The sequence below is a fragment of the Danio rerio genome, chromosome 21, assembly GCF_052040795.2.
Source record: "Danio rerio strain M-AB ecotype USA chromosome 21, GRCz13ab, whole genome shotgun sequence".
NCBI lineage: Eukaryota > Metazoa > Chordata > Actinopteri > Cypriniformes > Danionidae > Danio > Danio rerio.
Genome location: NC_141041.1, coordinates 30,124,527 through 30,138,893, shown reverse-complemented (window position 1 = coordinate 30,138,893; position 14,367 = coordinate 30,124,527). Strand labels below are relative to the sequence as shown.

General features: G+C 32.3%; 1 protein-coding gene across 4 annotated transcripts in view; it reads left to right on the top strand.

Moving 5' to 3' along the window:
- The window catches only part of gria1b (glutamate receptor, ionotropic, AMPA 1b), a 103,923-nt gene that overhangs the window by 33,165 nt on the left and 56,391 nt on the right, over positions 1 to 14,367 (top strand). For all 4 annotated transcript variants that reach the window (XR_015519535.1, XM_087299440.1, NM_205730.3 and 1 more), the window contains 4 exon segments: positions 5,313 to 5,497; positions 7,482 to 7,535; positions 11,025 to 11,183; positions 13,566 to 13,733. Coding sequence is in view for 3 of the 4 variants with exons in the window: in XM_087299440.1 (XP_087155566.1) it covers positions 5,313 to 5,497; positions 7,482 to 7,535; positions 11,025 to 11,183; positions 13,566 to 13,733 (566 nt within the window). In the remaining variant the exon portion in view is untranslated.

Genomic DNA, 14,367 nt, shown 5'->3' with positions numbered 1-14,367 from the left:
TTGCAGCGCAACCTTAATTTTCACGTTTTGCGCCATGTTGTTTCAATAGCAAATCCATTTACACCACTTTGTGGACTCATGAGTATGCTGGTCTAAAATAGAGGTGTGTTAAGGCGCATTGTTGGTGCGTATTTTGAAGAACTAAAATAGAAAGCGCCATTGACCAAATAAAAGCAGGTCTAAAGTCCAGCACAGAGCGTGTTAGTTATGCACCTATGGGGGTTCAAACGCTTACACATTGCTTAATACACACAGCCTGTACAGCAAAACAGAAATATCTTTCCATATGAAAAAAAATTAAAGATTTAAATGTTACAAAAATTATTACTTTCTACATAAATATAAAAAACACTACCTCCATGCTTTCTTTGTGGGGGCTTTTTCCAGTGTATTCATGACAATTTGCATTTGTATAATGTTATTATTATTAGCAGTATTATGTATTATATGCATATTTATGTTTTAAAAAAAACAAGTTTAGATTTGTCCACCTGTCGGGTTTTGTAGATGGATGCATCACCATCTGGGGCATAAAAATATTATGTGTATTTGGTTTTGACCACACTTCATTATTATTATTCCGTTATTCGTTTGCTGGAAATTAAAACTGAATTTAGAAATATTGTTGAAAGAAATCTTTGCGCTTAACAAATTAAATTAAATATGTAGGTTAATGGATGGAGTGTGTACAGCACCGTTTCCTTATCCAGTAAAGTAAAGGAGTAAAGTAAAGAGGTCGAATGGCTTTCTTGCTAATGTTTTCTCGCTAGTGAAGCTTACAAAGTCCTCCACGTAAATAGCAAATGTGCCATGGTGTGATGCAACTGACTTTTAAAGAAAATGGGAGATGAGACTGAGATGAATGGTTTATGGCACGTTATGCTCAAAACACACCTATAACTCATTAAGAGAATAAGCTCAACCCTGTTAGACCATGTGTCAGGGCGCCAAACATATTTTTTTCGTCCTTAAAATAGCAAAAGTGGATTCGGACACACACTTAATGCTTTTGCGCCATGCACTTTAGACTTGCACCTAGATCATTAAAATAGAGACCTAAAAGCCCTTAGAGCCCTGAAACAGACCAAAAAAGTAATTTCAAATTATTTTAATTAGTTTATTTCAAAGAGGGATTGGGGAAAGCATCGAAGCAGTTTTCTATATTATCATTTATTAAAAAAACTTCTGTCTGCTAAATCAAGCCATTTGTATTTCTCTATAGTTTTTTTTATTATGTTTTCAAGTAATCATTAATCAAGTACGTTAAACTAAAGTTTAAAAGTGGCATGAAATTTTAACAAAACAAAACCAACAAGAACTTTTCTGAAAGCTTTGGCACATGCAAATGAAATAATTTTTAATTTCCTTTATCCTGGAAACTCGTATTGACCCAGGTAACAGTCTAATAAATGGGGGAATTTGCTTAATTCTGTTCAGTCAATAGAGCAGAAGAGACTCGGAAAACACTCACCGTAAGAAATGCAAATGCTTCTGAGGAACGATCATCTTTCATTAAACTAATTATATCAGTGCGTCTGCTGCACAGGAAACAAGCTGTCAGTGCCAGCAGAAACTTCCTGTTTGAAGAACAATCAGTCGTTGGTTCTTTTATTAGTTTCTCTCCATATGCAAGAAGCTAAACTGCATGCAGGTTTAAAATTACCTTGATGAACGGCTTGGAAGAAGAAGTCAAATGATCTGAAACGGTGCCTGTTTATTCAGACATCACACCTCTGCATGATGAGAGACAGCCAATAAAACTGGTCATTCCATTCTAATGAAATTCACAGCACGCCATTCAAACGCTAGCACTCGGAAGAGGAATGTCCATTAATATCACATTGTGTCATTTCCTCCTAGAAAAGCAGTTCATACAAATGCTGGAGTGGCTTTTGATATCTTGGATTACAAAAAACTGTTGCACAATATGAGTTTCTGCTTTCTTTGAAACGTTGTTAAGCACCAGAGGAAAAACATTTGAGGATAAGAGTATGCAATGTAGAGAAGCAAACTACAGAAGTGAGTAGCACTTTCTGTGAAGCCTGTATTTGTAATGGATCAGGCTGTTCGTAATGTCTATAAGAGATATACTGTAAAATGCCTTATAAGTGACGTTATAATGTAACAGCAGTAAAATACTGCTATAATTTTAGCCATCAAAGTTATAACGGATCATACTGTGTATCCCACACTTCAAACTTTAGGCCATATGATTTTTTGTGGCCTGTGAGAGCATATGATTCAGTCATTTGTGCAAGTAGGTTACCGCATTTGCTGTGAACACAGAATTTGCTTCAATCACTTCTTTCGTGCAAGATTGTATTGTCTGACATTTGCAAATGTCTATCTGTCACTCATTAGCAGCTCAAAATGATTTGTTGTTTCATAGTTCTGCATCTCTCAGATGTGACACTGTTTTGGAGAAAGGCAATGACTTGTGTCTGATGATTGTCTATGTTATTTACTTAGATGGAGTAATGTGTTTTTCTTTTAACTTGATAAAAGGTTTCATGTTAAAATATTATAGAGAACTAAGTTATATTTTACATTTATGCAAATACATGTATTTATTTGTTACTTCAATATGGTGTAAGGAAGTAAAGGGACAATTAAATACAGAATAAATTTTACATTTGTATTATTTGTTTACAAAACTGTCATTAATCTTGTTCCTCAGTATCTTACTGACTTGCTCTGTTTGTATACCCCCTCTTGTTCATTAAGATCTTTTGATCTCAATTTACTCACTGTACCTACAACATGGCTTAAAAAAACAAGGTGATCGAGCATTTACAGTTGCTGGTACTAAACTCTGGAACAGTCTACCAATTCACAGTAGACTTCCCCCCCTCCATTTCTATGTTTAAGTCCATTTAAAAGACCTATCTTTTCACTCTGGCTTTTAATACTTTTTGATCACTGCTTTATTGATTTTGTTTGTTAAATGTTTCTTTTATATTCTGCTTTCTTCCCTGTCTATAGTACTCCCATGTAAAGCAGTCAAGTCAACTTTGGTTGTTTTTATAAATAAACTTAAAATAAACTTTATAAATAAGTATTGTGTTGTATTGTATTGTAATTATTTAACAATTTGTTATTTACATGTAGGACAAGTAACACCTTACAGACTGTAGGCCCTTTGAGAGCAGCCATAATGCAGTTGACACCCCTGATATGTCCCATTAGTCTCAAATATTCAGGTTTCCTGAGTTTCACATGTTGTTTTCTTAATATCTTAGCTGTATACTACATCTTACACTCTTTTACTGCAAAAAAAACAAAACAAAAACAAAGCATATAAAAGAATGAAGACTAAAAATATTGCTTTGTAGAATTGTTAGTGGATTACATTGCAATTTGATCATTATAATCTAAGAAAAAATTATATAAATAAAAGAATATATATATATACACACACACACTTGAAGTCAGAATTATTAGCCCCCCCTTTGAATTTTCTTTCTTTTTTAAATATTTCCCAAAGGATGTTTAATGGAGCAAGGAAACTTTTACAGTATGTCTGATAATATTTTTTTCTTTATTTTGGCTAGAATAAAAGCATTTATACATTTTTTATTCCCAATTTAGGGACAAAATTATTAGCCCCTTTAAGCTTAATTTTTTTCCGATAGTCTACAAAACAAACCTTCGTTATACAATAACTTGTCTAATTACCCTAACCTGCCTAGTTAACCTAATTAACCTAGTTAAGCCTCTAAATGTCACTTAAAGCTGTATAGAAATGTCTTGAAAAATATCTAGTCAAATATTATTTACTATCATCTTGACAAAGATAAAATAATTCAATTATTAGAAATGAGTTATTAAAACTATTATGTTTAGAAAAGTGTTGAAGAAATCTTCTCTCCGTTAAACAGTAATCGGGGAAAAAATAAACAGGGGGGCTAATAGTTCTGACTCCAACTGTATATTTGTAAAACTGTAGGCCTTTGAATGTGTTTGAGCATAAAATAAATACATTCTTTTAAATATATTAAACTTAAAAAATAGTCACTTGGTTGGTGCTATTACTTCTAAATATATAATATTTTTATATATAATTTTAGAAAAAAATTACAGTACATTAACTTAATTTAAATGAGTAAAAATGTTTTTCTGTAAAACATTAAAAGTATTTATCTGTAAAAATTTTATATATTTTGCACTCTATTTAGAAAACTATATGTTACTGTCATTTAACAGATTTAGTTTCTCAGCTGTCAATCATTTGACTATTTTTGACTATTTTTTATAGTACATAATATGGCAACACTTTAGCATTCTCAAATTGATCAGCATTCATATTGGCTGTTTCTTAGTACTTATTGCTTTCTAATAGCTCTAAGATACCGTAAAGTGGTAATAAATAATTTCCTATAAAAAGTATAATAACATTGTGTGCAAAATTACAAAATAGCATTTTCAGCTACATTTTCAATTCATACTATTTGAATTAATAGAAAACATACAACTGAATCTAGTTTTACTAAATCTATACCTATTTAAATGGCAGCATGGTATTTATATTAGAAACAAAAAGGAAGCTGAAAAACATAAAGCATAAACCGTCGATTGTATTTAGAAGTTTTTTATATATATATAGTATATGCATGTAATTGTTACTTTTATTTATGTGCAATTTATTGCTTTTTTTTTTCCTAAACATTAGTGAGGAAGAAAAGCATTTTAAAATAAAAAGTTATATGAGCATTAATGCATAATGCATGCATATATTCAACTGTTGTTATGATCATTTATCAGATTATGCAAAATATTATGCGTTTGTTTATAAGTGATTATGCATGCATCGTAATGCATTAAGAATACCCCTGTCACCAAGCAATGTTTAGGGTAAAAATAAATGTTGCATATCAAAATGCTTCATTTAGCTATGATCATTCAAAGTTTTTCAAAACCATCATCATACTAAACAACATCAAACTCATATCTGCTTGTCCTCTTTAAAAAAAAAAAACATCCAGAATTCTCTTCAAGCCGAAGAAAAGATGAACATTTGAAGTGTTGAGCTGTCCATAAATCTAAGCGGGAGATTGTAAATGATATGAAAGCAGATGTTGATTAGAGCTGGAGCAGAACAGCAGGGACCCCTGCTGAATGTGGAGACAGAGCTTCTCCCTTCTTCAAACCAGGACTTTACCTCCTTTAGAGTTACAGTATTCAAAGATGGTTTAAAACACTGATATGTACAGATGCTTCGACATATTGTGCTGAAACAAAAGTGTACCCATGCAAGCAGCTGCCTGTTATGAATATTCAATCATGATGCTCATTTTTATTTTTATTTTTTGAAGGTCTGACAGTGTTGCAGAAGATCTTAGACACTGCAGCTGAGAAGACCTGGCAGGTGACGTCCATAAACTTTGACACACTGACAGAAGCGGCATTCCTGAAAGCCATCCAAGATCTGGATAATAAGAAGGAGTTCAAGATCATTCTGGACTGTGAGCTGGAGAGACTCAACTCCATCTTAAACCTGGTAAATTAATTTATTCATTAATTTTCCTTCGGTTTAAGCCCTTATTTATTAGGGGTCGCCACAGCAGAATGAACCGTCAATTATTCGAGCAAATATTTGACACAACAAATGCTCTTCTAGCTTCAACCCAGTACTGGGAAACACCCTTACACTCTCACTTTCACACACACATACACTACGGCCAATTTAGTTTATCCAATTCCTCTAAAGCACATATCTTTGGACTGGGGGGGGAACCGGAGCAGCCAGAGGAAACCCACATGAACAATGAGAGACATGCAAACTCTACACAGAAATGCCAAAAGGGACTTGAACCAGCAACCTTCTTGCTGTGAGGCAACAGTGCTATCCACTGAGCCACCGTGCTGCCCATGTGAATGCTTCATGCTTGTTTTTTTTTTTTTTTTTTATGTATATATTGACCATGCATTGTGGTCATTTATAATCAGGTTGATGGCCCAGCCTGAAATGTACCATTTTCTGCTTTGATTTTGGGGAGAATACTGTGAAATTCAGTGAAATGACTTGACTAGAAAATGTGTTAAATGTTGCTATAAGTTGTAATGTAGCTATAAAGTTATAACTTAAATGCATTAAATATTTAAAGTAGTTTAAATTATACAAAAAAAGTTTGCCTTTGCTTTGCAATACCTATGGGTGCGGTAAGTAAAGTCCTGCTTTCATTTAAGTATGGCCATGTTGCTCGAGGATCATACTGGACACAAAAATGATCTAGCACATATGACAAATAACATATGGCAAATTGCTATAAGTAATTGTAATTGAAATGTTTTCATCAAAAATGGTGTAAAGCTATCTGAGGGGTTTCATCAGAACATAACGGCATAATATATAATATATATTCCAGAACTGTCAAGAGCACCTGTGATCTGCGTCTCAAACACCAACATGTTAATTGCGTGTCAGCATTGCCTTCTGAGCCGCAAGTAATTTATTAAATAAAGAAATGATTCACGCAGTTTCTCCTACCTCAATAAATTACATTTTTACTGTTGATATTTGGTGCCAGTTAATCAGAAAGTGACGATTTTGTTCTTTTATACTCATTGAATGGAAACGCTGCTTTATTTGCATTCTTTTATGGTATAGTCCAGTTGTGCGCATAAATTTAATTCACATCTTTAGATGGATATGTAGCTACTAAAGTATCAAGGACTGGTTACCTAGACTTTATAATCACCTCTTACACACATTTTGCTGAGTCTTGTGAGTTTGTTATCTTGGTGCAGGGGAAAACCCTGAAGTGTTACTGGGTGGGTGGAAATTTGATTAAAAATTATGTTACAGTCAATGTAATTGAAGTAACCTTACTGTATATGGCTCTTTGCCCAATAAAAGTTAAGACTTTGAAAAAGTTTTTGGAACTTCGAATAAAAAACACCTTCACTTTAAGCCAGTGCCTTCATGGAACATCATCTTCTTAGACAGAACATGATTCTTCTGTACACTTTTTTAAAGTTATGACATGCCTCTACCAGAAAGACAACGGATTCCTCCTTCAGGCAAACCAAGCCAATTACTCTCCTCACTACAAACCCCATCCAGACATGACAAGATCTGAGAGAAAGCGCTGCCAAAGCCGATGATCAGAAATCTGCATTCGATAAAATTAACCCCAGCAGCGATGTGTTTCCTGCTGCCGCTCACAGGTGTTCCTACGCTCCTCATGTACATGTAGTCATTAAGTCTTATAATTGGACTTCCTATGGCGGCAGATGCCAAATCTTTCTTTCTTCCTCCATCTCGACTGCCCCTTCTGATCACAGATATTGCAGACACTCAGTGAGCTCTGCAATGGTGTGCAATTAAGGCCTGAATGATGGGACCTATTCATCGCTATTTAGAGAGCCAGGCTAAAAATTATGCTTTAATTGGTGTTGAATGAAAGAGGGCTGCCATTAGCTGACACAGAGAGAGAAGATTGTGGTTTTTTGCCCTGATGTATGGTGCATTTGTCTTTCAGATCGCAGCGCAGAAAAAAAACTTGAAGAACTACCATTACATACTAGCAAACCTGGTAAGTGAAGTGTCTTGTGTCATCTTTGGTTTGCATGAATGAACCATGAGCCTTGAGGCTTTTTAAGATGAGTTGTCGGTTAACCTCTCGCACATCACAAGGGAACGCTTTAACAAATTGATGGTGGTGGTTTATGTTGCATGGCTACTTTTTTCTACTTTTTTTTCTGTGTGACTGGGAGAGTTCATGATTTTGAATGCAGCACACAATGCTGACAGATTGCAGAATTACTCTCTGTGCTGACCGAATTTGCATTTGTTCTCTTTCTGGAAGGCATTAGATGCCTTTTTTGCATGAATGAGAGTGGGAATGTGTGGCAGGGGTGTAGCAATCATTATCATATATGCACTTTTGAAAATTTGAGTCTTATTTTTATTCTATTTTATGTTATTATTTATTAAAGTTTATACTAATATAAAGTTTTATATATTTTTATATGACTCTTATGTCAGGAGTCTAGAGTTTTTTTTTTATTTAATTTAATTTCATATTAAACATCATTTTGTTTTGTTTTGTTTTAATTTTTTTTTTATTTAATTTGTTTTGTTTTGATTATTTTTATTTATTTTTATTGAATTGTGTTTTGTTTTATTAAAATTTTTATTTAATTTAAAAAAATTAATTATTATTTTATTTTATGAAAGAATACTCACTCACTCTCCTTTGGCCTAGTCTCTGATTTTTCAAGGGTGGCTACAGCAAAATGAACTGCTAATTAATCTGGCATATGCTCTATGTGTCGGATCCCAACATCCCAACCCTGAGAAACATCCATACAATCTTACATTCGCACACAGTCATTCATTCACTTTGGCCCAAACACTGGGGAACCATGCAAACTTCACACAAAAGGCCTCATGAAAGATTAAATTGAAGCAAAATATTTAATTAAATTTATTCAATAATTGAAAAATAAGGTTTTATTTACTTTTATTTGTTTCCTTGTTTCTGTTTTAGTTTAGTTCAGTTTCTGTTTTAATATTATATGAGTGCATTTAGAAAAAGCTGAATAATTATTGCTCAAAAAACCTACTGTACTAATACAGCACTCATTAACAAGTTATTAAATTAATAAATAAATTATTAAATGATTAAGTTATTAAATTAATTAATATTAAATTATGGTTTCATTTATTAAATTTATTCAATTATTTCATTTATATATTATATAATTATATTATATTTATTTATATAATATCTCTTATTTTACAGTTATTTTTAGTTTTCAGTGATGGCTTAATATTTCATAGCAACTATTTTTTAAATTTTTTATTGGAGTAATTGCTTTGAAAGCAATTTTCTGATTGAATGAAGACACTGTAATACAGCAATGTGACTTCACAGGAGAAATAGTAAATATTTAATTTGGTTGTTCATGGGGAGAAGAAAATTCTTCAAACTTCCCTTTTGTCAAGAGCATAATCCAGTTCAGCAGTGATGACGAGAGATGTCAACCCATGAGCCATTTTTCAAGGGTTATACAGCAAGGATGCAACAATTTGCATCATAGACTCCCCTGGGGTTTATCACTGCATGGGCCGGTCACCCAAATGAGCAAACATACACACAAACACAATTAACTGTTATCACACAGATACTGTGATATTTAACCAGCATGTCACTGTATCATTAGCTCTTACACTGACTATTGTATCACAATATCACACAGATAATTGTAATGCTCCTAGATGATTGCTCTTGGGTATTTATTTTTCTATTTTTAGTCTATTTAAGAGGGTATAATTATGCCTAAAAATTGTTCTGATATTGATTATGGGTTTATATTGTGGTCTGTAGCTCTGTTTTTATGTCGTTGTTAAATTTAAAGGGGTAGTTCACCCAAAAGTTACAATTCTGTCATCTTTTACTCACCTTTCACTTGCTGAAAACCTATTTGATTTACTTTCTTTTTTTAAACTTAAAAGAAGATATTTAGAAATATTCAGCAGAAGAAAGAAACTAAACAAGATGAAGGAGAAAAAATACAAGGTGATTATCATTTTTGGGTGAATCATTCCTTTAATTTTAAATTTTTGGAAATTGTCTTTTCTTAAAGTGTTTTTGTTTTTTTGTTTTTTGTTTTTTAATTTAAAGAAAAATAAATCTATTTGGAATTATTTTTGTTCACAGCATTTTAGTAATAATAAATGAGTGTATATGAACCTTTGACTTTGTAAAAATAAACAATTCATCCAATGGTTTGTTTTTTATTATTTTTTATTATTGTTTTTTTTATTATTTATTCTAAATATATTTAGAATAAATAGATTAACACATATTTCATTATAAAATTTAAACAACATTTTACAAAAATTATAATATGCAAATGTTTGCAGTTCTTAATGTAAACAATTAATCGGGGAAGCACAATTATGAGTATTAGTAAACTTTTTACTCTAATCACTTGCTGCGTCTTGCTTATGCCTTCAGTAAATATTAGAATTAATTACATCATTCACGTTGTATTTAAATTACATTCAAACTATGTTGTCTGAAAAGTAATTTAATTATTCAATTAGTAACTTAATTACCTGATTCAGTAATACTTAAAAGTACAAATGAAAGTATTACAATTCTTTAAATTTGACAACCTTTAGTGTTTAAAAAAAAACACTTAAGAAAAGTTAAACATGTATCAAAAAACAAAATGTTTCAAAGTAATAATGACACCATATTTCAAACATTGAAAGCATACATCGATCTATTGACATTAAATTACAGCTCAATTCACTGTTCAATACAAAGGTGTATTTATCTGAAAAATCTAAACTTTAGCTAAGTTGAGGTAAATATATTTGTATAACATACAGTGGCAATCAGAATTATGGCACAGTGCCTGATAATATTTTTTCTTCTGGGATTTGTTTTATTTTGGCTAGAATCAAAGCAGTTTTTTTATTTTGTAAAAACATTTTAAGGTCAAATTATTAGCCCCTTTAATTTCTTCTTCTTCTTATTTTTATTTTTTGATAATCTACAGAACAAACCATCATTATACAGTAAATTGCCTAATTACCCTAACCTGTCTAGTTAACCTAATTAACCTAGTTAAGCCTTTAAATGTCACTTAAAGCTGTATAGAAGTATTTTGAAAAATATCTAGTCAAATATTATATACTGTCATCATGACAAGATAAAATAAATGTTATCACAAATGAGTTATTAAAAATATTATGTGTAGAAATGTGTTTAAAATCTTCTCTCCGTTGAACAGAAATTGGGGGAAAAATAAACAGGAGAAAAGTAGAAATAGAAAACTTACTTTTCAATAGAAAATTACAGTAATTAGTTACTTGTTACTTTGCAACTAAATGCACCCAATGATCTTAATAGATTCAAACTCACTGTACAATATTACGATACAATAATTTGCATTTTGCATTAGAGTCCTTAAACTTGCCCATTAGTCTGTGCATCAGAGCAAGACTGATAGATATTAGACATACTGTATGAATAAATGCAGATTGTGATGTGTTTGATCTCCTTCAGGGATTTCTGGATCTTAATCTCACTGAGTTCAGGAAGGGAGGTGCAAATGTGACAGGCTTCCAGCTGATGAACTACACAAACCCTACTGTCAGCAGGACAATACAGGACTGGCTGGAGTTTGACAGTAAAGACTTGAAAAGCCCCAAAAGGAGACTCAAGGTAAAGCAAGGTCGTAGTCATGAAATATGATTTGAAATTTTCTCATAAAAAACTCAAAAAGAAGTCTGTCTAGCTGAAAAGACCTTGAATTTACATATCATCACCTAATACTTAAACACCCCATGGTGAAAATTATGCTTTTAGCATTGTTTATTTGTCTGTTTTGAATATGGATATGAAAACAACAAAATCAGAACAACAACAACATGTTATTACATCAGTCAACACAGTCTCAAACATGCAGTTTCACACTTAGATATGCTTGGCGTTAATGGCAGATTTGGCATGAGTTGTCTCTGGAGAGAACCCTGAGCTCGGAGATAATTGAACAAAAGACCCCCGCCTAGTCAAAAAGCATATAAGGGGGTTGCAAGCAGGGTGTTATACATTGGATCAGGAAAACTTTACTTTTTTGTTAAGTTTTCAGTTAATTAAATTGATTTATTTATTTATTTAAATGACCTCAAATTCATTAACATGATGTATTTAAATTTTCAGTGTTTTGATAGATATTAAATGTATTCTGACATACAGCAACCTGATTATTTCAGAGTTTACTTGCTCAAACTATTCCAACCATGCATCTAATTTTACTTTACTTTTAGGCTATGTAAATATAAACACCCATTTCGCAAGGAAACTGTCTTGTGACCCCTTACGATATCCATTGCATCTCTAGATCTGCTTGTTTACTGTTGAATGATTCTTGCAGACTAATTAGCACAATGATATGATGGCATGCTATTATAGGGGTGGTCAAATGTATGTTTGTATTATCTGTTATTTTAATTATTAATATTATTATTATTTAAGATATAGATCAGGGAATCCCCCCCCCCATCACATTCTTCTCTTAAAGTTAGTTTATAAAACTTAACTTTGCATAAATTATGAAGGAGAATTTATATTTTTGTGTTATGTTTTAAAAGTGTAACAGTAATTTATATGCAAACAAGGCCACAGTGCAGTCCTAAAAATAGATATTGTCAGTTGAAAACTTTACATTTTGCTACTATCCTGTCAGCAAGATGTTTTGAATATTTTAAAATAGAATAAAATGTTTTATGATCACTTGTTCTTTTGTATATTTGTGACATTAGATCAGGGGTGCCCAACGTTTTTCTTATGAGGGGCCAAAAACTAAACTTGATTGAGGGTGGTGGGCCGGAGGTAAATAAACCAAACTGTAAAGTTGTCAAGGTAATTTCCTAAATTATTATTATAGTTCATTATATAATTTATTATATCATTTAAAAATATATTTAAAATACTTTAATTGTATATATAACTATACATTTTTGTACATTTAATGAACATCTTACAATAAATAACATAAACAATTTCATTCATAACACAAAAAAATACACTTTGCCTTAATTTGCTTGCTGATGTCTACTGCAATGTCCGCAACCATCAAGTGACTTTATTAAATAATTTTTTTAAATCTGATTCCTTCACAACATTTAATTAAAACATTTAATTCAAGTTTGCTTGAATTAAAATCAGCAGTTAGAAAAAATAGTAATGTACATTAGAAATGACAGTCTCTGTTGAAGGCATTTCCCTGAAAATTCCTCTATCATTTTCCTTCTCTTCTTAGATGGGATGGCGGGCTAAATCAAAGATTGCCATGAACCAACTTTGGCCCGCGGGCTCTAGTTTGGGCATCTCTACATTAGATGATGCATTATTGCACACATTTTAACTAGATTTATTTCCGCAGATGTTTAAATAGACATCGTGTTTAATTCATGCATGTTAAATCACTATTGTAAATGTACTTTATTTCAAACACCAAAATAAGATGTTGACCCAAATTCTTTTGCCTAAAGAGCTTGAAATTGTAAACATTTGAACATTGTGTAACATTAGCTATGCATTACTAGATGTTTGATAATGGAGCCAAATAAGTCTAATGATATCAATTATTGGGTCGTGTCTGATGATGTGGAAAGCAATACATGAATTGGCCTACCATTCTGATATGTCAACATGTAAAATGTATAATTTACACTTTGGATTTTTGGTGTAAACATACAGTACATGGATGAATTTCTCCATTGTTTCATTTGTTTGCTGCTTGAGTTGAGGAAGTAAAATTAAAGCTGGTTATCAGCAATGATATGATTGAGTGGAGGTGATGTTAATTAGCATAAATATTGAATTGCATAAGTGAGGTGTGGAATTAAAGGCCATTGTCAAAGATGTCTTTTAACAATTAAATAAATAGTGATCATAGGGATGCAATTAGAAATACATTAACATACTGTAAACCGTGACTCTACTGTGGCATTTTCAGCAAGACAGGAAATAGAAATCCAATGTTTGTGAATACATTTCTTTGTCTTTTTTCTATTAATTTTATTTGTAACTATATTTCAGTACACTGGAGCACTCACATATGACGGGGTGACTGTCATGGCCACTGCCTTCCAGAATCTGAGAAAGCAGCGCATTGATATCTCACGCAGGGGGAATGCAGGAGAGTGTCTGGCGAACCCTCCAGCACCCTGGGGTCAGGGCATCGACATCCAGAGAGCCTTACAGCAGGTAAACAGAGCCGTTTACACAACAAAAGATGATGCAAGAGCGAGATAGAACAAGAGAACCTGCAAACCCCATATTTAGTCTCATATTTCTGCTGAATTAAAAGGGTAAACTATGAAGAAATGCACATGGCACTACAGTACATAACCTGTCCACAATCTTACAAAGTTGATTAAAGTCATCTTAATATTCAAGGTAATTTGATTCAGTGTCTTTATGCAATCACAGGTTGCTTTGGTTTCATCTGTTATCTGATGACATTCTCAGCAATCATTAAAAAAACTTAAATAAGGTGATTGGAGCCTCTGTGCATGCATTTATGCATATTAACGTGAGCAGTCAGCTAGTGTCGTAACTCCTTATTCGCATTGCTTTTCTTATTTTGTTTTTGGTTCAAGACCAAAAAGCTTTTAGGGGTAGAGGAAGAGACAGCCTGACTCTGATTTGTAGTATTTAAAATGCACAGAAAGAATGGACACAAACAAATGCTGCACAATATTATAGCAAAGGGTATTTTCTACGTTTATTTGTTGAGGTTTTTCAATTACAATTTAAAACAGTACGTTACCTCTCCCCTACCTATCTCCAATTTTAAATCCCAGGTTAAAACCTTTCTGTTTAGGATTGCTTTTAATGA